General features: G+C 32.5%; 2 protein-coding genes across 2 annotated transcripts in view; one reads left to right on the plus strand and one right to left on the minus strand.

The window, feature by feature from the left end:
• Positions 1 to 1534, minus strand: part of LOC114340076 (putative ankyrin repeat protein RF_0381) — a 39841-nt gene extending 38307 nt beyond the window's left edge. The window contains exon 1 of the mRNA XM_050656032.1: positions 1309 to 1534. The gene's annotated coding sequence lies outside the window, so the exon portion shown is untranslated. The remainder of the gene's footprint in view (positions 1 to 1308) is intronic.
• A 3209-nt stretch (positions 1535 to 4743) lies between these two features.
• Positions 4744 to 24449, plus strand: LOC114339772 (nucleolar complex protein 2 homolog). Its single transcript, XM_028290459.2, has 8 exons — positions 4744 to 5097; positions 10029 to 10303; positions 10907 to 11096; positions 11263 to 11429; positions 11673 to 12338; positions 16566 to 16781; positions 23773 to 24076; positions 24176 to 24449. The coding sequence occupies exons 1-8, from the start codon at positions 4860 to 4862 to the stop codon at positions 24367 to 24369; spliced, it is 2250 nt and encodes a 749-aa protein (XP_028146260.2). The 5' UTR covers positions 4744 to 4859; the 3' UTR covers positions 24370 to 24449.
• Positions 24450 to 25160: the final 711 nt, after the last annotated feature.

Raw genomic sequence — 25160 nt, forward strand, 5'->3', positions numbered from 1 at the left:
CAATGCTTTAACTGAAAAATCTTTCTTCAACAAGGAATGTTTTTTACTATGTAATCACTCACCTGATGCTCAGATACACCAGGGCTAATATTATTTAACCCATTCGCGGACACGCTGTCATTTTATACACGTATTCTTATGGAGTAAATGACTTCATATGCAGTCATGACCGCGAATGTGTTAAGTGAATAAATCTCATTCGCTCAACTCCAGCAAAATCAGCATCAGCAATGGTACCAACAACCTCTGCAAAAGTGGAACGTTGTTTTTATGATTAACATTGGGTGGTTTCTTAGAACTAGTAGTCCTATATTTAGCTTTTTCATGTATGGAATCAGTTGGAATCCCCGAGACATTTTCGGCGAATACAGGTGGTGCTAGTGGTGGACAAGGAACTGAAGGGGATAGTACATCTGGGTCCTTAGCCAGCGATGTCGCGTTTATGTTTAACAAGGACATTGAACCGCTACACCCATTTAATGTATGAATCATCTGAATATTGCTCTCACGAAGTATCATTTTTCAACTCTTCAACTGATTTTTGATAGCCAGCGTTCGTCGAATCTAGTAAAGCCTCAAAGTGCTTTTGGAGTGCCTGAAACTTACCATCAATAGCAGGATTGAGAATGGTTGCAGATGATTGACAGTTATCACATTCAAACTTCAATTTTCTAGTGCTAGCAAGTTGCAAAACTCTTATTTCCAACATGATTGACAAAACTGGGTATTACAGAGATCGCATCTAATTTTTTTTTTGTATGTAGAAACATTGTAATTGTATTTTTTGTAAATGTAGAACATTTTTGTATAGAAAACTACCAATTTACCTGATTTCTCCCCCCCCCCCCCCAAACCCTACGCTCAAAATGGTGACTTTTTTCTGAACATTATGTGGACCATATAGAACAATTTGGTGTTGGAAGATAACTTTCACTTTGGATGTCTGGGTTATGCCATGTTTTGGATCAATTTTATCATACTAATACTTTTTTTATTTTCTTACTCTTGGGTGTATTAAGATTTATAAGTATTTTTTATAATAAATAAAACTTCTCTTTATTCTATGAAGACTTGTTTTCGGGCGTAGGGCGTAGAAGACTCTGCACTTACACAAACTAAGCAACTTTTAATTAGGGCCGGTACTTTCTGTTCCGAATTAATGCCGGTTAGAGGAATTTTGTCAGAGAAAATTCCGGGGTTTGATCGGAACAGATAGTACCGGCCTTTAGACAATCGACTGAGTAGGTATATTATAGAAAAACATATTATTTATTGCGACTTTTTTGATAAAAAGATCATTCAACCTACCTCTATGCTGTTGATATTTATGATTAGCGAAGATGTAACCATAGATGAGTAACGCAAATAATAGACACCAATATAATTTATTATTGCATTAACTGTATATTATGATTATGGCACAGGCACATTATGCAAACAAAGCAAAACAAAGGAAGCCGGAAGCCCCACCCTCTTAAATCTATTATCTATGAAAGGAAAGGAAACTTGGGAACAAATAATAACAATAACAAATATAAAATTTTAAAATTATTGACCATGACCACAGAACGAACAATGTGACCATAATGTGACGTGTGACGTGAAATGGTGAAATGCTTGTGGCCTGTACAAGGATCTACAGACCGAGCGAGTCTCATAAATTGCACGGCTTCGAGCCACGCTTCACGCAACCTTATTTGCGTACTTGTATTTTGAGTTGTGTGGTCGTACTCTGGTCGAGTGGAGTTATAATTTACCAAATTTAAAAATATAATCGTTTCTACTGATACATATGTATACTATAATATAATATATTAATGTTTTTAACATTGTATTTCAATATACTTTGTTTTATTAATAATAATATTACCTAAGTATTGCACCTTGTTCAAAAAAAGTTCAAGATAAATACCGCGGTTTTTTCATATGAAAATGCAAAGCAAAATATACAATTTGCAGAGTATGTAAATGCTTGTTTTTTGATAAAATAATACAAATTGTATGTAGGTAGGTAGAGTAGCAAAGCGTTGAGTAGTTATAGCAAAAGTAGCTACGCCATCTGAGACACGATAAGGATGAAATTAGTTTTATATTTTCTTTTCTCATGGAGCATGCATGATGGAGAGTTTTTTAAAATACGTAACAAAGCATGTTGTTTTTGTTTTATTCGTTCTCTGGATAAACTCTTTATAGAAGTTGAGGCTAATTTTAATAGTTTTATTTTAATTAAAATACAAATGTATTGTTACAAACTTATCCGTCATTCAAAAACGTAATAATATCTTATCAAAGTCAATAGTCAAAAAGAACTCTTCTTCTTTTTTATAATCTTGTTTAAGGTAGGTAATACAACAGTTTTGTTATCTATGTTGCAAATATGTTGTTTTTTTCAAATTACAAAATATGTTGTTTTCAATACTAAGTACCTAATTGTTGTTATTATTTACTGAGCATTTAGAATTTTGACTAACGCTCGATTTCATAATAAAGTTAAAGTGTGTGTTACCTTAAAAAATGCAATTCTTACAGTAAGAAAACTTTAAATTTAAAGTCCACTTTAACTTTATTGATATAAAATCGAGCGTAAGAAATTTTATAAACTTTGGAAAATAGCATTTCAAAAAAAGTACTGTAAGTATGCTGTATTTTTTATTTTTTCTCAAAAAATAAAACAAAACTTATTTTAAAACATATATACTGAACTGATACACATAAAAAAATAAATTATTTTTGAATTAAAACTTTTGCAGCTAGCATATTGGCTTCTTCTGAGGACGACTTTTGCAATTTTGAACTTTTCTTTCCCTTTTTAATTTTTTTTGTTGGAAAAAATTTCCTTTGGGGTATAATTTTTTTATTGGAGGGTATTCTGGATATGGATGGCGGAAAACCCAAATTGATATCTTTTTGATTTCTTATAGCATCTATGGTGGGTTTTATCGGGACTACAAGAGTTTAAATTATAAACACAACACTAAATAAATAATTTCTCACAGCGGTCAAAAACCACACACTTAAAAGTTTTAGAAATTCCCACCACAGAATCACACAGAATCAAGTTACTTAAATTTTCAAACACCTCACCTGACACAGTGTCTCAAGTACGATTGCGCGAAGCCGTGCAATTTACGAGACGCGCTCTGTCTGTAGATCCAAGTGTGGCCTACTTTGTCGAATACAAGGACATACAGACCGAGCGAGTCTCGTAAATTGCACGGCTTCGAGCCACGCTTCACGCAACCGTATTTGCGTACTTGTGTTTCGAGTTGCGTGGTCGTGCGGAGTTATAATTTACCAAATTTAAATAATATAAACGTTTCTACTGATTCATATAATATACTATTAAATTTTTTAATATTGCTAATATTATTAAAGTTTTTAACATTGTATTTTAATATAATTTTTTTATCAATAATAATATTACCTAAGTATTGCACCTAGTTCAAAAAAAGTACAAGATAAATACCGCGGTATTTTCATATGAAAATGCAAAGCAAATAAGCAAAATATACAATTTGCAGAGTAAATGCCTGTTTTTTTGATAAAATAATACAAATTGTATGTAGGTAGGTAGAGTAGCTAAGCGTTGAGTAGTTATAGCAAAAGTAGCTACGCCATCTGTAAAAAAGGTATTCTATATTCATCTCGGTAAACTCAAACCGTTATCGAGATAAACGCATTTTAAATCTGAGAGACAACATAATTTTTTGCATAAGTAATATCATTGTAGTTACACCCGAAAAATATCTTAAAATCAAAAAATTTACAAAAATGTATCGCAAATTTCTTCAAATGGAATTTGCGATTGCGATACAATGACATAAATATGAGAACTGGCACAATTATTATGGTTTCATGTTTATTTTTCGGGTCTAGCTACAATGATATTATGCAAAAATTATGTTGTATCGCAGATTTAAAATGCGTTTATCTCGAAAACAGTAGTTGAGTTTATTAGTGAGATGAATGTAGTATACCTTTTTTAAGTAAAAGTAGTGAGAGAACAAAAGTTTTTATTCAAAAAGTAAATAGAATAGGAATAGGGGATAAAAGTTGAACGTATTAAATGAGCGCTGAAAGACGTATATGTGGCGCCCTCTGGGAAATACATCAGTTTTGGTGGCGAATTTAGATTTCTCATCCCAAAAAACCCCCGCTTACCAAATTTTGTGTTGTTATCCCATGCCTTTCGGGAAATATTCAAGAATAAATAAAATAAAAGTTTAATTCTTGACACCCTATTTCGGTTATTATTAACTTTTATGTTATGCTAAGGTAAGTTAGCTAAATCCACCTATTTTAAGCTTAGAAATCTACGGTTAACTTATGGCCCATTCTTTACCAAACACCCTGTATAAAATATGATATTACTTGGATGTTTTCTTTTTACATGTGCCGTCAAGTTAGTAGATTTCGAAAAGTTTATGTTACACTTAGTACAACGACAACGTTTCATTTTCTACTTACAACAAAAAGAACACTTTAAAAATAAAACAAGAGTTTAAATTATAAACACAAAACTAAATAAATAATTTCTCACAACGGTCAAAAACCACACTTCAAAGTTTTAAAAATTTACACCACATATTTATCAAATTTTTAAACACCTTACGTGTCTCAAGTACGATTGCGCGAAGCCGTGCAATTTACGAGAGGCGCTCGGTCTGTAGATCCAAGTGGAACACATGGAACTTTGAAACAAGAAACAAAGCAAACTTCACACCGGTCTATACATGTGGTATTTGATGACAGCAAGCCAATTATAGGTTAGATATATGTGTATCTGTATGTGTATGTAATAAGTCTGTAAAATCACATTCTATAAAAAATAATAATCTGTTTAATATCTTTCATAAATAATGGCTGCATTAAAACTGAAAAAGAAAGAAATGAAACAAAAAAAGGTCGCAAAAGATCCCAAAACAAAGAAATCTACCAAGAAAGTGATAGGGTACTCAAAGAAATCAAAAGAGAAGTTAAAAATTAAACAGAAACCATCTAAACATGTTGAAAAAAATATAGATGTAGAGGTTGAAGAAGACTCAGACGATTGCAACATTTGGGAAATGGATGAAACATTAAATGACAGTGATCAAGGTAAATATTACAGTTATATTGTAGCCCAACAATATTTACAGGGGCGTCAAGCCCCGAAAAATGACTGAAATTTACAAAAAATACATCAATATTCATCATAACATCATATACAGTAGACTCGCGATTATCCGAGGTAACTGGGACCGTGACTACCTCGGATACGGAAAAACTCGGTTAACACTGAGATTGGTTATATTGATAGAAAAACACGTAAATAATCATAACTGTGGATATTTTAATGACAAAATTAATAGAGTACTGTCTATAAAAGATAAAAACATTTACCTTATCAATATTATATATATATATTCGGTTTTATAACGTCTTACGATGTTGTCCGACTCCCAAACGCCACTGTATTCTGTCCAGAGTTAGGTCTTCATTTAGATTTCGAGCGCTAATCGCTTTCCTAACTCCCAGATTCCAGCTCTGTGGTGGTCGTCCTCGTTTTTTCTTCTCTGGGGGTTGCCACATCATAGTTTTTTTAGGCAATCTTTCGGTTCACATGCCCATACCATATGAGCTGTTTTCTTTCAATATCCTCAACTATAGTGCCCTCTACACCCATTTGTGCCCTCTACACCTTATCAATATTACTGTTTAAAAAAGTTTTTGATTTTGCATAAGCTTTATTCCTCTTTTTGATTTTGAATCGGCGATGTTGCGTCAAGGTTGAAAATTTTAACTCACCTGTTATTACTTTTGCCTCGGTTAACCGAGGGGCTCGGATGACCGAGACTCGGATAATCGCGAGTCTACTGTATAATGTATTGTATATATAGTGCTTGCCCCCCCCCCCCCAAACAAAATTTCAAATGACGCTCCTGAATATTTATTAAAAAAAAACTTTTACTTTATTTCTGACCTGACTGGTAGATGATTGTTATTAAATGCCTTTTTTTTGTGTTTTATCTTGCAGGGAATTTGTTCTGTCTTGAGTCGTTGCTATTAATTATTACTTACTTAAGCTCTCCTCTTTTATCTTAGGTTCTCGAGGTAAGTGGAGAAATCAGACGTCTCCATGCCTTTCAGTCAGTAGCTAATCTCTCTGCCTTTCTCCACCTCCACCCAATATTTCTTTTTGCTAAAGCCTTTCCAATATCTGCGATCCGTGTTCTTGCTGGCCTGCTTTTTTGTCATTTTTTATCTGATGCAACTTTCCATACCTTCTTTACAGTTCTACTTTCACTCGTTTTCACCATATCGCTGAACCACAATAACTGTTTCATTTTAAGTCTCTCTAATTCCGCATGCTTGAATTTTACATGAATTTTGTTCTTCCACTCTCCACGTTTCACTACCATAGAGTAGCACCAGCCCATATACGGGTTTAAATACTTTCATTTTTAGTTCTGTTCTGTTTATCTTATTCTTTTGCAATTTCGTCCATTAGAGTGATGAATAACGAATGAATTAGGACAGCACCTTGTCTTACACCTGACCTATATACAGTAAGTGCCACCCTACTAGATACATAGGCACATTGAGCTATTACAGTCCGGGACCCTTCACTTGTTGCAATGTTTATTTTTATGTCTACTGACGTTTAGAACGTCAGAAAATGTATAGAAACTGAATATTAACATAGAAAGTTGACAAACAATAGATCAAGCTTATCTAAAGCTTATCTTTTGGTTATTTTAACATGTTTCAAATAAACACTTTACCTAACAGTCGTAATGTCTTTCTAGATTTAGTATTTACAAATTTAAACAATGTTGATGTAGTTATTCCACTTGATTCGCTATTTGATAATAGTATCCATCATTCGCCTATAGTTGTAGAATTAACTGGTTTTGAAAAGCATTATCAACTGAACTACGAGGAATTTTATTATGATTTTAAAAATGCAAATTATGTCAGATTAAATGATTACTTTGCAAGTATTAATTGGGACTTACTTATCAGATGATGTGAATTACAGCTTAGCAGTATTTTATGATTTTATGTATACAGGTTTTGACTTATTTGTTCCGATCAAAAAATTTAAAACAACGTTTCCGATTTGGTTTAATGGTAAATTAAGGAAGTTGATATATTTAAAAAAGAAAATACATAAGCAGTATAAATTATTTGGTAGAAGGGATGATTATTTAAGATTTTCTCAGTTAAGAGATGAATGTAAACAAGTCTCCTCTCAATGTTATACTAACTATTTGAATAACATTGAGAATGGGGTTCTATCTAATCCTCGACATTTTTGGAAGTATATCAATAATAAACGTAAAAGTTATAATCTGCCATCTAATATGTCCTACGGTGATAGTACAGGTGATAATGCTCAAGACGTAGTTAATTTATTTAGTAAGTTTTTCTCAACTACATATTCTAATTCTAAAGTTAATCAGATCCCAATTTTTAACTATCAGCAGAGTGTAAATGTGAATAATTATAGTATTGGGCTCTCAGACATAATTGATAGTGTTTCAAAGATGCCTTGGAAATTATCGCTTGGACCAGATTGTTTGCCAGCTTATGTTCTCAAGCATTGCATTTTTACTCTCGTAAAACCTATCTGCTACTTATTTAATTCCTCATTGAGTACTGGCATCTTTCCTGATTTTTGGAAAACTAGTTATTTAACACCAATTTTTAAGTCTGGTAATAAAAATGATGTTGAAAATTATCGAGCAGTTTGTAACCAATCTGTATTACCCAAACTTTTTGAGTGCCTTGTAAATAACTCGATAGAGTTAACCATGATCTGCTTATTGCTAAATTAAAAGGCTATGGATTTGGAGGTAAAATAATTGAGTGGATAGGTAGTTATATATCTGGTAGATGTCAGTATGTTAAATATGGAAACTGTTTATCTCAACGAGTATCTGTAACCTCAGGAGTTCCTCAGGGGTCTCATATTGGGCCTCTCTTATTTAATATATTTGTTAATGATATATCCTCAGTGATTAAAAGTAGTAATTTTCTAATGTTTGCTGATGACCTTAAAATATTTCGAATAGTAAATAACCTAGTTGACGCCTCTTTGTTACAGAATGATATTAAAAGCTTAGCTAGTTGGTGTGAGGTAAACATGCTATACTTAAATATAAAAAAATGTTTTAAAATTACTTTTGGAAGATCAAGAGAGTTTGTACATTATGATTATTGTATAAATAATGTACCATTAGAGGCACGTCATAATATTAAGGATTTAGGAATAAATTTTTATTCTAAATTAACTTTTAAATATCACATTAACGAAACTTCAGCTAAAGCTTTAAAAATGTTGGGATTCATTCTAAGAAACTGTAATCAGTTTTCAGTACAAACTTTAAAAATGTTATACTTTAGTTTAGTTCGATCAGTTTTGGAGTATGGTTCTCTCATTTGGTCTCCTTCATATAATAGTGACATCTACAGTATCGAGAGAGTTCAGAATAAATTCTTGAGGGTATGTGCTTACAAGATTGGTTTTATTAGAGAACAATACACATATGATGATATACTATCAATACTAAATATCTCACCACTACATCATAGAAGGTGTCAAGCGGATTTATGTTTCCTTTTTAAGATTATAAATGGATATGTTCAAGATCCAGAGTTACTAAGTTTAATAAGTTTTAATGTTAATACTAGAAGAACTCGTAACACTGAGATTTTCAACATTCCATTCCACACTACAAATTATGGTCAAAATGAACCCATTACAAGAATTTTACGAATTGCCAATGAGCACAGCAATAGTTTAGAGTTATTTGGAATATCTATAGCAACATTTAAGAAATCAGTTGAGAGATTTTGAGCATTATATAACTTAATAATAACTTAAGCTACTACTTTTATTGAATTTTGTTTAATTTTAATTTTGGTTTGTTTTTTTTAACGCAACCTATTGAACCTATGCTTTGTAAAGGTTGACGTCGTATTTTTGTAAAAATGGTGTATCTCTAAAAATAAATAAAAATAAATAAATAAATAATTTTGACGTTTATAGTTGTCATTTTGTTAAAGTTGTAAAAGTTTTAAAGTATTGTAATATTCTTGGTGTTTGAATAAAGTTATTTTACTACTAATATACTATTAATTAATGTATTTTTGTATGGAAAAACAATTATTTTGAATAATTTCTTGACAGTAACATGACAGGGGGAAAGTCACATCTAACAATGTACCGGATTAGCCCATAAGCATAGCAATTAGGTACCTATAGTATTTTTACTACAAAAACGTTATTACGTAGGTCAAAATTTTTGACGTAAGAGAACTGTTAAAACATTAGAATGTGACTTTTCATTATTGCCGTGTTTATAATAAACATAGCAATAATGAAAAGTCACATTCTAATGTTTTGACAGTTCTCTTACGTCAAAAATTTTGACCTACGTAATAACGTTTTTGTAGTAAAAATACTATACCCATGTATCTAGTAGGGTGGCGCTTACTCTATACTCTCTACTGCTTGGCTTAACTTCGGTTTCACATTTCTACAGTTTAAGGGGAACTGAGCAAAATGCAAAATTTTGACGCATGTTAAAATTTTCAATGTGTTTTAAATGTATTCATTTTTTTTTCGAATCCTGAGAAAGCTAATAACTATTTTTGAAAAATTTAAATGCAGAATAAAAGACTACTTTATTACCGAGGGCCAAAAGGCCCTTAGATAAAAATATAAAGTTAAATATAAATATAAAGTTTCTTTGGAATGAAATATTTGCAATTAAAAATCACACTAAATTTTCTCTTTTATTTTCACCCCTGTAACTTATTCAGCTCTTCAGCAACTTTCAGCCCTCAGTAATCATGTAATCTTTCATTCTGCGTTTTTAAACTTTTCAAAAATATTTATTAGTTTTCTCAGGATTCTAAAAAAAGAATGAATACATTTAAAACACATCGAAAATTTTGCATTTTGCTCTGTTCCCCTTAATATTTCCCAGATCTTGTTACGTGGTGCAAGATCAAATTTACAATTTTTATTTACATTTCAGATGCAACTGTAAATGATGATCAGGAGAACATAGAAGAAAGTGATGAAGAAGATTCAGCAGAAAAGCACAAGAGGGATTTAGAAAAATTAAAAGAAAGTGACCCAGAATTTTACAAGTTCCTGCAAGAGAATGACAAGAAATTGCTAGAATTTAATTTATCAGACGAGGAAGATGGGGAAGCAGGTGAAGAAAAAGAAGGTGATGATGATGAGGATGATGATATTCATAAGCCTAGTGATAAACTGTCAGTAGCAAGTGATGAGAGTGATTTTGAGGTAAATTTTTGTTTTTTTTTTAAGCAGAAAGTGATTTGTATTTATTGTTTCGTTCTATTTTCTTTTTTATTTCACTTTTTATGTACAGTAGAACACTGATTATCTGTGCTCATTGGGACCGGACGTGGCACGGATAATTGAGAAGCACAGATAATCCGAACATTTATTTCTTATATATTAATACATATGTACCATTTATCCAAAGTCAATTGAAAATTCAAATTTTACGAGGAGGTTCAAATATATCATTTAACGGATCTGTTTTCTGCAAGTGTTCTGTTCAATTTTCAATTGACTTTAAATAGACAGTATGTATATACATACAATATGTACCTACCATAAAAAGATAACAGAAAAAATAAATCTTTCATTATAAGTCTCCCTCTCGGCATATAGAGTTTCCCTTAAGTGATTTACTGTGACACTATTTGGATAAAATCTCAAAAATGCAATTTGAGTAATAATAGAAAATCATAGCACGGATAATCATCTGCAGCCTGGATAATCCGCAGCCTGGATAATCCACACATGGATAATCGGGGTTCTACTGTACTATTTTTTTACATCCATGTAAGTATATTTATTATCTTTTTGGCTTTTTAGGATGAAGATAATGATAAGCCAAAAGATTCAAGAGTGATAACTCTTAAATTATTAAAACATTGGCAAACAGAAATTCAGACAGATAAGAGTAACAAAACAATAATTGCAGTGACACATGCCTTCCATGCTGCTCTAAGAACAGTTGTAAGCGAAGAAGAAGATCAAGAACCAGCTGAATATAAAGTTGAAGGTAAACTTCAGATAGTTGTAAATGAAAAGATAGAATTTATTATTTTTGTTAAGAATGAGCCACAATTTTACTTTAAAATTAAGTTTATTTGACGTCTTGATTTCCACTTTGGAAATTGTTATCAAAATACAAAACATGTGAATGATAGACACATATTTTATTTTAGGTTCTGCTGTTTTCAATGGAGTTATCCAGCTCTGTGTGCTAGAATTGGGCCCAGCAGTAAGAAGATTTTTAGGTCTACAAGTTAAATCAAAGCAACCTCCACATAAATGCAAGAAGTTTATAAAGATAAAAAAGTATTTGAAGGCATACTTTACAGATATATTGAAGGTATGTTATTGATATGATACAAAATGTTCTTAGAAGACTACAAAAATAGTCTTCATTCTCACATGTATCATTTAGATTTTAGATAATACAAAACAATCACGTTGCAAAAATAAGAATGAATTGAAGAATCTAATTTTTAGTTTGTGTCTATACATTTGTCATTAGGACTATATGTTGTCTTTAATATTATTGTATTTTTGTATTACTATAATACTGATTTAATGCTTTTTTGTCTATTTCTAGCTTCTACAAGGCGTTACATCGTCAAATATACAAACAGTGCTTTTAAAGCATCTGCATTATATGTCCTCTCTTTTAACTTCATTCCCACACATAACCAAATCCATAGTGAAGAGGCTAGTAACTTTCTGGGGAACCGCAGAAGACTCCGTCCGAGTAGTAGCATTCTTCTGCATCTTAAGAATAACCAACAACCAGCAATCAACCATTTTGGACACAGTTTTGAAATCGATGTACATGACTTACGTCAAGAACTCAAAATTCGTCAGCTTCAAGGGCTTGCCTGTGATTAACTTCATGAGGAGGTCTTTAGTTGAAATGTTCGCTTTGGATGTGAATTTTGCCTATCAACATGTGTTTTTGTACATTCGACAGTTAGCTATACATCTACGAAATGCCATAACTGTGAATAAGAAAGAGAATATACAAGCTGTGTATAATTGGCAATTCGTAAATTCGTTGAAGCTGTGGGGAAATCTTCTAGCAGTGACTTACAATAAGAAGATAATGCAACAGTTGGTGTATCCTTTGGTGCAGATTTGTATAGGTACCATCAAATTAATTCCAACTGCACAGTACTACCCTTTAAGGTTTCATATAGTTCAGATTTTAATGGATTTGTCGAAAGAAACAGGGGTTTTTATTCCTGTATTGCCGTTTTTGTTGGAGGTAGGTTAAATTCTTTAGTGTTTTTATGATTTATTTGTAAATTTTTGGTGGGAATTAGCCACAATTTTACTTTAGAATCAAGTTTTTTTGACGTTTTGATTTTCACTTCGGAAATGTTTTGTAGTTAGATAACTATTTCCGAAGTAGAACTCAAAACGTCAAATAAAGTGTATAGTTACTTGATACAATTATACTCGATATAGAACTCTATACTCATACTTACCTTGATGAGGTTCAATTTAAAAATGATTTGGCTATCATACAGGGTGATTGATTAGTGGGGTAAAGCTCAATAGCTCCGTTATAGTAATAGATAGCAATAAAATTTATAACAAAAATTGTAGCAGATTTTGAGCTTCACATTACAAAATTAGTTAGAATGTTACAGGGTGTTCGATAACATAGTGGCAGACCAAACTTATGTTTTTTTAAATGGAACACCCTATATTTTATTTTATATTCGAAATCCTGTTAACTTCTTCATCACAAAAATATAAAGGGTTGTTATGTTACAGGGTATTTACAAAGTTATGACCAATTTTGTATGAAAATCGTAACAAGTTCAACTCCCTGTATAAATAAAAATGAGCACAACAACAACGGTTTATTAATGCCATATTTTTTTATTTATTGTCAAAATTTTCAAGAATAATTGACATTGCTAATTTTCTTTATATCAAATACAGGGTGAGTCAAAACTCAAGTAGTAATGTTACAGTAATGTTGTCAGTAATGTTAAATGGAACACCCTGTATTTTATATCATTATTGAAAAGTAACATTACCGTACTTTAATGTTTATATAACATTCCCTATGTCCAAATTTATTAGTTTTCGAGATATTTTCATTTTCAGAGCAACTTATTTTAGGTGCCCAAATTTATCTACATTTTAAGTAAGCCATGACTGAATTGACAATTGACGATTACTGATTATCAATCTGGTAATCAATGTAACAATGTAGCAAATAAAGAAATAAAAATAATTTATTAGTATTTATTTGTATTAAAATAATACATTTTACAAAAAAAAACACAACCTCAACATGCAGCATTTTTGAAACAATTAAAACTACTTTTTTATGTAAATGTAACAAATAAAGAGAGAAAATTAGTAATAAATTTTAGAAAAAAACACACAAACACAAAATACAACATTTTGTGAAGACAATTAAACACTACTTTTGTATGTAAATGTAACAATGTAACAAATAAAGAACGAAAAATAATTTATCAGTAATACATTTGGCAAAAAAACATGTTTCAAAACATTAGAAGATACATTTAATAAAATATTTTTAATATTTACTTACATAAGGTGTTCAAAATTACCTCCTAACACATTTTATGCACTCCTAAAAACGATCATTGAATGAGCTACTTACTCTACGAAGCATTTGTAAAATAACACATCGAAATACACTTTGTATTCTATTTTTTATTTCATCCCTTGTTGTTGGAGGTATTTTATAAACTTCAATAATTAACGTAACCCCAAAAAAATCAGTCCATTTTATTAAATTTTGGTGATTTGGGGGCCACGGTACTGGTCCATTGAAAAATGAAAATATCTCGAAAACTAATAAATTTAGACATAGGGAATGTTATCTAAAAATTAAAGTACGGTAATGGCACTTTTCAATAGTGATATAAAATACAGGGTGTGCCATTTAAAATTACTGAGAAAATATTGTACTTGCGTTTTGACTCACCCTGTATTTGACGTAAAGAAAATTAACAATATTAATCATTCCTGAAAATTTTGACAATACATACATAAAAAAATATGGCATTAATAAACCATTATTCTTTTGCTTATTTTTATTTATACAGGGAGTTGAACTTGTTACGATTTTCATATAAAATTGGTTATAACTTTATAAATGCCCTCTAACATAACAAACCTTTATATTTTTGTGATAGAGAAGTTAACAGCATTTCGAATTTAAAATAAAATATAGTATGTTCCATTTAAAATAATGTGTAATGTGTGTGTACTTTGTACGCACGTAAGAAGTTATACTTATAACAGAATTAAACACACACAAACACATTGAAAAATGCCACAAATGATTTCTGAACAATAATTGTTGGAAAAATTTTAATTAAATACGTATTTTCTTAAAAAAAATTATATAATAATATACTTACAATCATAAAATGTATAAAAAAAATAAAAGTTTGTGTTGATTGAACCCACGTACATTGTGTTCAATTTCCAGCACCTTTAGATACCGGCTACCGGGACATATTATGCATCTTACTGGTAGATAGAGCAACTGAACAACTTGACAGTTCCGAATTAACCACATTATTTTGATGTCTACGGAATTAAAATATTACAACACAACAAACAGAGCAAGAAAACAATATTAGATGAATATTTTTAGAAATTTTGTTGGTTAGGTAGGTTTATTTTACATACATACTAGGTAGGTTTATTTTACATTTTCCAAATAGGTTATGTAATTTTTTATTGCGATACTGAAACATTTACAATTATTATTACGTACCTGTTGCTTTTAAAAACTATTTAAAAAGTCACTACAATTATAAACTTTTTTGTTTCTGTCCTCACAACAATAAAACTAATATATTATACAACATTTGTTTACCTCCATATTGAACAATTATTATTGACAGATCATTTCAACACCCAATCAGAGCCCGTATAATGACTAATACCATACTGTCGGTGTGTACAATCGCGCCTAAAGAAGTATAACTTCGAAAACATAAGTTTGGTCTGCCACTGTGTTATCGAACACCCTGTAATATTCTAACTAATTTTGTAATGTGAAGCTCAAAGGTGGCTAGAATTTTTGTTAATAACTTTTATTGCTATCTATTATTATAGCGGATCTATTGACCTTTACCCCACTAATCAATCACCCTGTATAGTCAATATCAGATTTAAATCTAATAGAGCATTTATATGACACTATAAAACATCTCATTCGGAAAAGAAATCATATTCCTATGAAACTGGGGGGGCTAAAAATAGCAGCACAAAAAATTTCACTTCACATGTTATAGTCCTGTCGCCAGGGGGGGGGGGGGGGGGGGGAACAACGGCCTCTTTAATTCAGATGGACTTACCCAAGTTTTTTTATGTATTTTGTCCCGTAGAACACGAGTTTTTTTGACGGATGTCGATAATATTGTTATAAACATTTTTTTTTGTATTTTTTGGTGATTCTCAGCAAAAAATGGTCTTACAAGTTTTTTCGTAGGATGCATAGTCTTCGAGATAAATGCGGTTGAACTTGCAAAAAATCGAAAAAGTGCAATTTTTGAACCAGAATAACTTTTGATTAAAAAATAAAATAGCAATTCTGCTTACTGAATTTGAAAGTTCAAGTCAAATTCTATCGGTTTTGATTATTTGCATTGCTAAAAATTAAGTTTTTATTTGTTAAACAAAGCTGTAAACACATAGTGTTTCCCGTGCCCAATGCATGCGTTTTAATGTACGTAATATACGTAGAAATTCTGTATGCGCGCCTGCTCGTTCGATTTCAAATTAGAAATGCATTGAAAACATCATTCAAGCACTATGTGTTTATAGCTTTGTTTAACAATAAAAAAATTAATTTTTAGCAATGAAAATAATCAAAACCGATAGAATTTGACTTGAACTTTCAAATGCGGTAAGCAGAATTGCTATTTTATTTTTCAATCAAACGTTATTCGGGTTCAAAAATTGCAATTTTTCTTTTTTTTTGATAGTTCAACCGCGTTTATGTCGAAAACTATGCATCCTACGAAAAAACTTATAAAAACATTTTTTCCTTAGAATGACCCAAAAAATACAAAAAAATGTTTTGTTTTGCGAAAAATCGCTGTTATGTGATTCCTCAAGTTCTTTGTTTATAACAATTTTATCGACATCCGGATCGACTGTTACCCAAAAAATTCGTGTTCTACGGGTCAAAATACATAAAGAAAACTTGGGTAAGTCCATCTGAATTAAGGAGGCCGTTGTACCCCTACTGGCGACAGGACCATTATATGCAACATTTCTGTCCCTGAGTATATTTACCAATGGATCGGTGCGTTTTGGTTCAATTCAGTCTTCTTTCAAAGCCTCTTTGATAACGGGTAAACATAGAAACACGTGTCAAGGGATGGCAAGAGACTTAAATTGAATCAAAACGAAACCGTCTATTTTTATTCAGATTATAATTATTTTGTTTCTGTATGTTATATTATGATTAACATGTTTTTAGGTGCTGACATCTTTTGATTTCAATAAGAAACACAAAAAAGTGTCAATGAAACCACTACATTTCACTTGCCTGCTGAGACTGTCAAAATCGCAACTACAAGAAAATGGTTCCAAAGATATGGTTATAGAAACAGTCTATGGAATGTTGCTGGAATACCTAAGTGCCCAATCACACACTCTTGCTTTTCCAGATATGAATTTAATTTCAATTTTACAGGTATGTGTATTCTACTTTAAATATATAGATCTTCTTTTGGTGCCTATTCGTTTCCAATATTGGCGATCATTCTGGCTATAAAATTATTTTTGTAAAGACTGAAATAGTTTTTGTACACATTTATGAATACTGAAAGACAGCGTACTTTTGAAGTGTGTAAAATATATAAATCCAGCTGAGCGCTTTCGGCTTATAAAGCCATCTTCAGAGCTATGGTCAGTAATTTCAAAATACCACTATGAAGAGAGAGGGATCCCATGTAAGATTTAAAAAACTTCTACTTATGAAGTTTTTTATTGGTAGAAAAAAACCCTGTCTGACTTTTGGAAAAAATTGTCTACTGGTGTTGTCGGTTGTTGGTTGGAACATTAAAAAACATCAAATACGGACATAAAGGACTCTCACACAAAAAATACATTACAGATTACATATATTTGATCATGGTAAGGTCAAAAAAACATTACCATCAGAAGCGTACGTTGACAGCATGCAGAATCTTACCAAATTGGATTTGGATCATATCCAAATAAATGGAGAGAAAGTGGAAATCATAACCATGGCATCTACACTCCTAGTGGAGTGATTACTGCCCTCATTGGGCTGTCATGGGGAATCAGTCAGTATTAACATTTTGGTTTTACAATTGGTTGTGTGACTTGGTGTCTTCTACAATATTTCTCCATTCGTTGCTGTTTCTGCTTAAGGTTATCCATTCCCTAACATCCATCTTCTTATGGTCCGCAAGTATCTGGTTTCCCATCGGGTTTTTGGTCTTCCTCATGGTCTGCCTGATACTGGTCTCCATTCAATAATCTTAGTGGTAACTGCTTCTGGATTTCTTCCTTCTATATGTTTAATCCATCTGAGTCTCTGCCTTGATAAATCTGACGATAGCATCTCTTTTCAAAGGTTATCTTACTTCGTAGTTCATCAGTTTTCTAAATTATATACATATATGTATCGGTTTTAAACGTCTTTCGACGTTGTCCGATACCCAACTTCCACGTCCTTCTATCATCCCATTGGCCATCTCTAAATCCCTTGTACTCATTGCTTTGGTTACCCCTTCTTTCCATGTCTGTTTGGGTCTTCCTCTTTTTTGCGGTTTGGTGGTACCCACTTTTTTTTTAGGAGGTGGGAATCTTCGCAACACCGTCTGGGAAGGTGTCCCAGATGTGTCGGATTCAGTCCGTCCTACTTCATCTCGACGGGCCACCTACCGACTAAACCCACCCCCTCTTTCTCCAGCCGACGAGTCTGGAACCGCTCTTAGCGAGCATGTCTGTCGACCTTACTCCTAACTCCCCTCTGGCACTCTTCGCGTGCATTCCATGGATTGGATGGCCTCCCGCACAAGCCTTGCGCCAGACCGGCCGGTGAAGCGACCGTCCACGCGCAACCCATGTGCGGGCCGGGCGAGCAGTGGGCCCCTCATCTATGATGGAACTAGCAAAACAAAACCAGTTGGCAATTACGAGTAACACCAATCATTCATACATTCATCAATTCACACTCGCACTCGTACCCATTTACTCTAGGTTAAAAAGGGGAGGCAGTCAGCGATGTGGGATGTAAAATGTCCTCCCCCACTAGCTGCCCCAGAACAGAACAAACAAAAAATAACAACGAAACAGAAAATAGGCATAACGAAAACAATACCCAAGACAGTCGGCATGGACCAGATGTAGAGAGTCTTCCCCATACTGGCTCTCTGTTACGACGTGCACTAAATAAATAAGTAAATAAATGAATAAAATTTGTTAAAAAAGAAACGATATTTTTTTTAGAAATAAACGGTTTGTTCTAGCATCAGTTTCAAACGGTTTGAAACCATCAGCGAATAGTGGACCAGCGCGAGTAGAGGGGATAGTACTGGTGACTGTATTACGTTCTCTCACTGACCAACTGTTTGCTGACGGTTTCTGACTAGTTTGACTGTTTGCTAGAACAAACCTAATATTGATTACATTAATAAATAATTAAAATAAATAAATAAAGCACAATAAAATTAATAAATAAATAAGTAAAATCAGATAAAAAAAAATAAATAAAAAAAAATATAGGCAGACAGCGAAGTTTGGATGTAAAGTGTCCTCCCTCCGCTGGCTGCCTTCTACGACACAAGACACCGTTATAAAATAAATAAACGCTCATCCCGCCTGCAGTCGCCTCTCTTTTTCTTTTTCTTTTTCTGGTGGTACCCACTGCATAATCTTTTTGGGTAATCTTGTGTCTTCCATTATTTGAACATGACCATATCAAATCAACTGTTTCCTCTCAATGTCTGTTGTTAAGTAACCATCTATTCCAATTCGTCGTCTTACTTCCTCATTTCGAACTCTTTCCCTATGGGATATACCTAACGATCTTCTAAACACATCCATTTCTACAGCTTCTAATTTTTTCCTGTTGTTCTCGGTTATTCTCCAAGTTTCTGCTCCGTAAAGTAGGCTGCTTTTAATAAGTGTTTCATAGATATTGTATTTTCGCTGTATTCCTATTTCGGAGCTCCAAAGTATTCCATTTAGGTAGTCAGTTGTTCTTCTTGCTTGTGTTACCCTTTTCTTTATTTCCTCATCGTCTCTTCCCGTTCTATCGAAGGTTACTCCCAGGTACGTGTATTCACTACAGGATGTGATTTCTTCATTATCCTCTAGTTCGATATTAGATAACTCAGCTCCTATGGGTAGGTATTTAGTTTTTTCCACATTAATTTCCAAGCCCCGCTGTTCATATTCCTCCTTTAGTTTTCTTGCCATATCTGTAGATCGTCTTTATCATTAGCTATGATGACTTGGTCATCAGCAAATTGTAAGGTATATAAACAAACCTCTCGGAGGTCCATACCCATACCGTGGCATTTACGTTTCCACTGGTTTAGTGCTTTTGCAACATATATCTTGAACAAAGTTGGTGAAATACAGCAACCCTGGCGCAGACCCTTGTTAACGATGAACTTTTTAGATAGTTAAGTATTTTCTATGGGAAATAAGCCACAATTTTACTAAAAAATGAATTTATTAACGTTTCGAAGCCTAAATCGGGTTTCGTTGTTAAAATACAAAATACTATTAAAATAAACAAAAATGTTGTTGCTAAGTAAAAAAATTCTTCTAATAATTTATTTAATCTGACTCATTTATATTGGCAATTCATACATATATTATACATTTTAAAGTAGAAGACTTTAAAATGATATCGCCAATATTTATAAGTTGCGTTCCTGGGACGACTTTACTAAAAGATAGTTTGTGTTGTTACCCATACTGAAAGAGGAAGTCAATAGAAAGAAAATACCAAGATTAGTAAATCAATAATACCGAGTTAAATAGTACATATTTTATATTTTAGTATTACTTATACAGTGCTAGTCAAAAGTCCGTACCCCCCCTTTTATCTTTTGAACGGTTATACGTACAAAAGTGAAATTTGGAGGGAGGAAATAAACGGACATAAGCTCCTTAACTAGTCATGACAGGTGACGTAATAGTGACAGATGACGTTACAGAGCCACTGTGACCGATAATTTTAAATGGGACCTTATGGCAAGTGATACCTCGTTTGAAAGGTATTTAAAATACCTATTCAGCCATACTAATTTTTTTGGGTGTAGGTGGATTTTTATTTTGGTGAATAAATTAAATAAATATAATATTGTAGTTTCTCATTTAATTAACAAAAATTCAAATGTCCGCCTATGGTTTCTTTGTCAAAAAATTTGACGTTTTTCAATTTTCTAGTAGTTTTTACGTAAACTTCTACCCTTTTGACAAGTAATCATAGGCAGAATTTTGAATTTTTATTAATTAAATGCGAAACTACAATTTTATATTTATTTCATTTTTTCATCAAAATTAGCTTAAACTCAAACAAAATTAGTATAAATGAATAGGTATTTTCAATACCTTTCAAACGAGGTATCACTTGCCATAAGGTCCCATTTAAAATTATCTGTCACAGTGGCGCTGTAAAGTCATCTGTCACTATTACGTCACCTGTCATGACTAGTTAAGAAGCTTACGTCCGTTTATTTCCTCCCTCCAAATTTCACTATTATAGGTATAACCGTTCAAAAGATACGAGGGGGGGTACGGACTTTTGACTAGCACTGTATATCTAATATTATTAATATTATTTATAATTTAAACATGTTACAAGTCAGAATTTGGTATTATTTTTTGAGAGTAAATTAAATGTAAGACCAAATACTTATGATGTCTGGATAGTATCACAGGGTTTTTCCTGGTTTTCCCTTGTGATTTACTATGAAGTCTCTAACGCGAGAATTTTACTGTCATCGTTGCATTTGGTTGTCTTTTTAAAGACAGATCATATGCTATGATTTTTTTGCGACGGATATTCTTGAGTTGGGATTGATTTCATGTAATCGAATGAACTATCTTTTAGTAAAGTCGTCCCAGGAAGGCAACTCATAAATATTGGCGATATCATTTTAAAGTCTTCTACTTTAAAATGTATAATATACGTCTGAATTGCCAATATAAATGAGTCAGATTAAATAAATTATTAGAAGAATTTTTTTACTTAGCAACAACATTTTTGTTTATTTTAATAGTATTTTGTATTTTGACAACGAAACCCGATTTGGGCTTCGAAACGTTAATAAATTAATTTTTTAGTAAAATTGTGGCTTATTTCCCATAGAAAATACTTAATTATAAAAATGCCGCAAGGAAATAGCTTCAGAACAACATTTTTAGATATTGTGTTGCCAATTTTTACTTGTGATGTAGAATTTTCATATAGATTTTTTTGAGGCTTTGATTAGAGTGTAACTGATGTTAGTTTCTTGTAGTGATTTCCACAATTTAGTCACAGGAACGCTGTCGTATGCTTTACGGAGGTCAACAAACATGAGATGGGTTGCTGATTGGGTTGCTCTTGATTGGTTGCTGATTTTTTTCAATTAATTGTTTTAGGCAGATGACATTATCTGTGCAAGTCCTTCCAGCGCGGAAACCAGCCTGTTCTTCTTCTTGTTCCCTATACTCCATCACAATGAGATTTCTAAGAATGCGCCCGTACACCGGGCTTAGTGTACTAGTTACCGATAATCCTCTAATTTGAGCAATCCAACTTATTTCCTTTTTTATGAATGGAAAAAATATAAGCTACTTTCCATAAACTGGGTCAAACCGGTGCGATACCGTTTATATATTTGTTCATACACCAAGTAAGTGCTTGAAAGAGTTTATCTGTGCCACATTTTATTAATTCGGCAGGAATACTTTCTGGCCCTGGAGCTCTACCATTTTTTAGTTCATTTACAGCTTTCTTCACCATATCAACTCCCACTACTATCTCTTCGGCTTAAACGAATACTTCTGTTGGTGATTTTGTGGTAAATTCGGCTCTACTTTCTGTTAGCAAACTCTCGTAATATTTTTTCCATTTTTCTGTTGGTATTAACTGAATAGAAGTAGTATTTCTTTCTGTGTTCTTTATTTTGTTTAAAAATTTCCATGTCTCTGAACACTTCCTTCCGCCTATGTAAGTGTCGATCTCTTGACATTTCTTATCCCACATTTCTTTTTTGCTGCTGTTACTGCTCTTCTTGTTGTTCTTCGTAGGTCCAAATATTTGTCTTTGTCTACTAAGTAGTCTACTTGATGTTTACTACTTAGCCACCGTGCGTACACGTTTTCTAAATTAATTATTACCTAAGTTTAGTGGGCCTGCTATCTTCCGAATGATTTTCCTCTCTAGGATCCTCCATCTTTCTGTGTCAAGCACATTACTTCAACACCATATGTGATTACTGGTCTAATGCTGCTCTGTAAATTTTCAGTTTAAATATTCTGAGTAAGCTTCTTAACTTTGAGCAAGTTGTATTTCCAGTAGGTTCTGTTTTCTGCCAGAATGCTTTCATTGATTACTATGTTCGTTAGTATTACCAAGTTTCAAACTCATATTCGCCTTGTCACATTAACTGTATTTTTTTCTTGAGCATACTAGGTACTTTGTTTTACTTTGATTTATTGCCAAACCTCTCTCGAATGCTTCCTTGCAAAACTTCGTAAATTCTTACTTTAAACTGCTTAGGTTTCTACTAAATCAATGTTACAAATTGTACCTTTTATTTCGGTAGCTTGTATTGTTCCTTCTATAGCGACATTAAATAGTGAAGTTGATAGAGAGTCACCCTGTGATACTCAGTTGATATTCTATATTTTTAAAGATGCCGTCATCTGTTAGTATTGCTATTGTCGATCCTTCCATTGTAATTTTAGAAAGTGGAAATGTTCCGATGGTGGGGTGTTGACGGAATCAATTGAAAATAAGTGTATCAACGAACATTAATATATTTATTTATTTTGGGTAAACAAGCGTGCTTCGTTTATTATCTCGTAAGGGTTTGTTAGCGAGGGTGTGTCTGAATCGTTCGCCTGCTGTGTCGATACTGCCAGACCACCACACTCTATTATGTCACCATGCTTGCGGTTTTACAATATGGCTAGAAAGGCATTAAATTACTACATCTGCGTTTTAAAAGATGAGAACCTTTCTGGATTTTAAGAAGTTGGCATAAAGAGCGTGGCAATCTGGCCTCGAAATCTATTAGTGTTTCCTTGAAGAAAACATTACTTTTATACAATCTGCTTAGGGATACATTTCGTTTCTTAAACTTAACGGCCCTTGTTAGCATATGGTTTGTATATTAAATGTGAATTTTAAATTACTAATGTTATTTTGTTTTGAGAAAAGTTATTAAAAATTTAGCAAAAATAGTAATTAAAGCGTATCGCTATAGAAATATTGACTATTGATTAAAATATTGGACCAATAAGGCTTTTCATCGACTGTCATTTGTTTCGAGCTTCTGTTTCGAACAAATGACTGTTGTTGTTGAAAAGCCCTATGATTGGTCTGTTTGAATCAGGTTTTTACTTACAGTTTTCTGTCACAGTTGTTATTTTTATGACCATATATGGCTCATACATTTGATTTTTTTAACTAGTAAATTTTTTAGATCAAAAAGTTCCTCAAATCTTGCAAAAACCCAAACTATTCCAGAAAACTGAAGCAAGTGTTAGAAAAGATCGAACAAAATTCAAAATACATAGAAAATGAAAGGACAAAACTCAATATCAACATAAACGATTTTAAACAAATAGAAGGATGGGAAGCGCAGATTAAAGAAAAGAAACCACCATTGACAGTGTACTATGAGAGTTGGGATAAATTGAGGGTAGTTAAGAAGAACAAACAATTGACTAGTAACGATGAATTGGCTGATTATAATCTACCAACACTAAAAAGGACTAAAAAAGATGGTGAGTGTTATTGGTTATTGAATAAATAACATTTAGTTAACATTTTCTTATATATTTTTTGAAGTATATTGAATATAATATCTTTAAAAAAATTTTTAGCAAAGAAATCTGAAGGACCTGTTGAGCTGTTCCCTAGCGACTCTGAAGAAGATGACGATGATGAAGGTGGTAAACGAAAGCGAGGTAAAAGAGGAGGAAAGAAGCATAAAAAGGCAGCTCCATCTGGTCCTGTCGAGCCGGAAGATGATGGAGAAAAGGATATAGTGGAAGATATTGAAGTAGACGATTGGTGATTGATTTAACTGCATAAATATTGGAATTGTTGAAATATTTAATGTAAATCTTTTTAAATTAAACCTATTAAGAGTTTAAATAGTGTTTATTTCAAAATATATTTACAGTCGGAAAAATGAAAGAATACCCATGAACGATCACATCAATCACTTATTTTGTATTTGCTGTCTTTTTCTATAACAAACGTTTGTTATTTATAAAAAAAGACAGCAAATACAAAATAAGTGATTGATGTGATTATGGTGGTACGGGGGTTGATCACTCCCGATGGTGGGTTGATTAGGTTGAAACACTAATTACCGGAATATATTTATTTAAATCACTATGTACGACAGTAACTAGTTGGTGCAATAGATGGACAACGTCTCTAGTCTAACCACGTCGGTTTCTGAATAATGAATAATCTCTTTCTTTACTTTCTCCGTATCTATAAATAAATCGTAATTGTTTTGTTATGATTGAGTATACTTGAATGTGACCGTGAATTACTAATAGCAGAATAATTGCTGACTTCGGTGTTTTCAAAGTTCGTGGCCTAGATTGCAAAGCCAGTGTCACCTATTTACGAAATCCAAACAATACGTGTAAGTAATATTTGCTTAAGACTTTTAAAAATTAAATCGATATGGATTAACTCTTATTTTTTGGATGCTAATATAAATCCTTTACATGATCGTTCATGGGTATTCTTTCATTTTTCCGACTGTAGTCTACCATAATGAAAAGCGAATTAGTCGTACGAGTCGATGGGAGATTAAGCGACGAATATTACATTCAAAGAGGCGTCAAA

The sequence above is a fragment of the Diabrotica virgifera genome, chromosome 7 (genome assembly GCF_917563875.1).
Source record: "Diabrotica virgifera virgifera chromosome 7, PGI_DIABVI_V3a".
NCBI classification, from domain to species: domain Eukaryota; kingdom Metazoa; phylum Arthropoda; class Insecta; order Coleoptera; family Chrysomelidae; genus Diabrotica; species Diabrotica virgifera.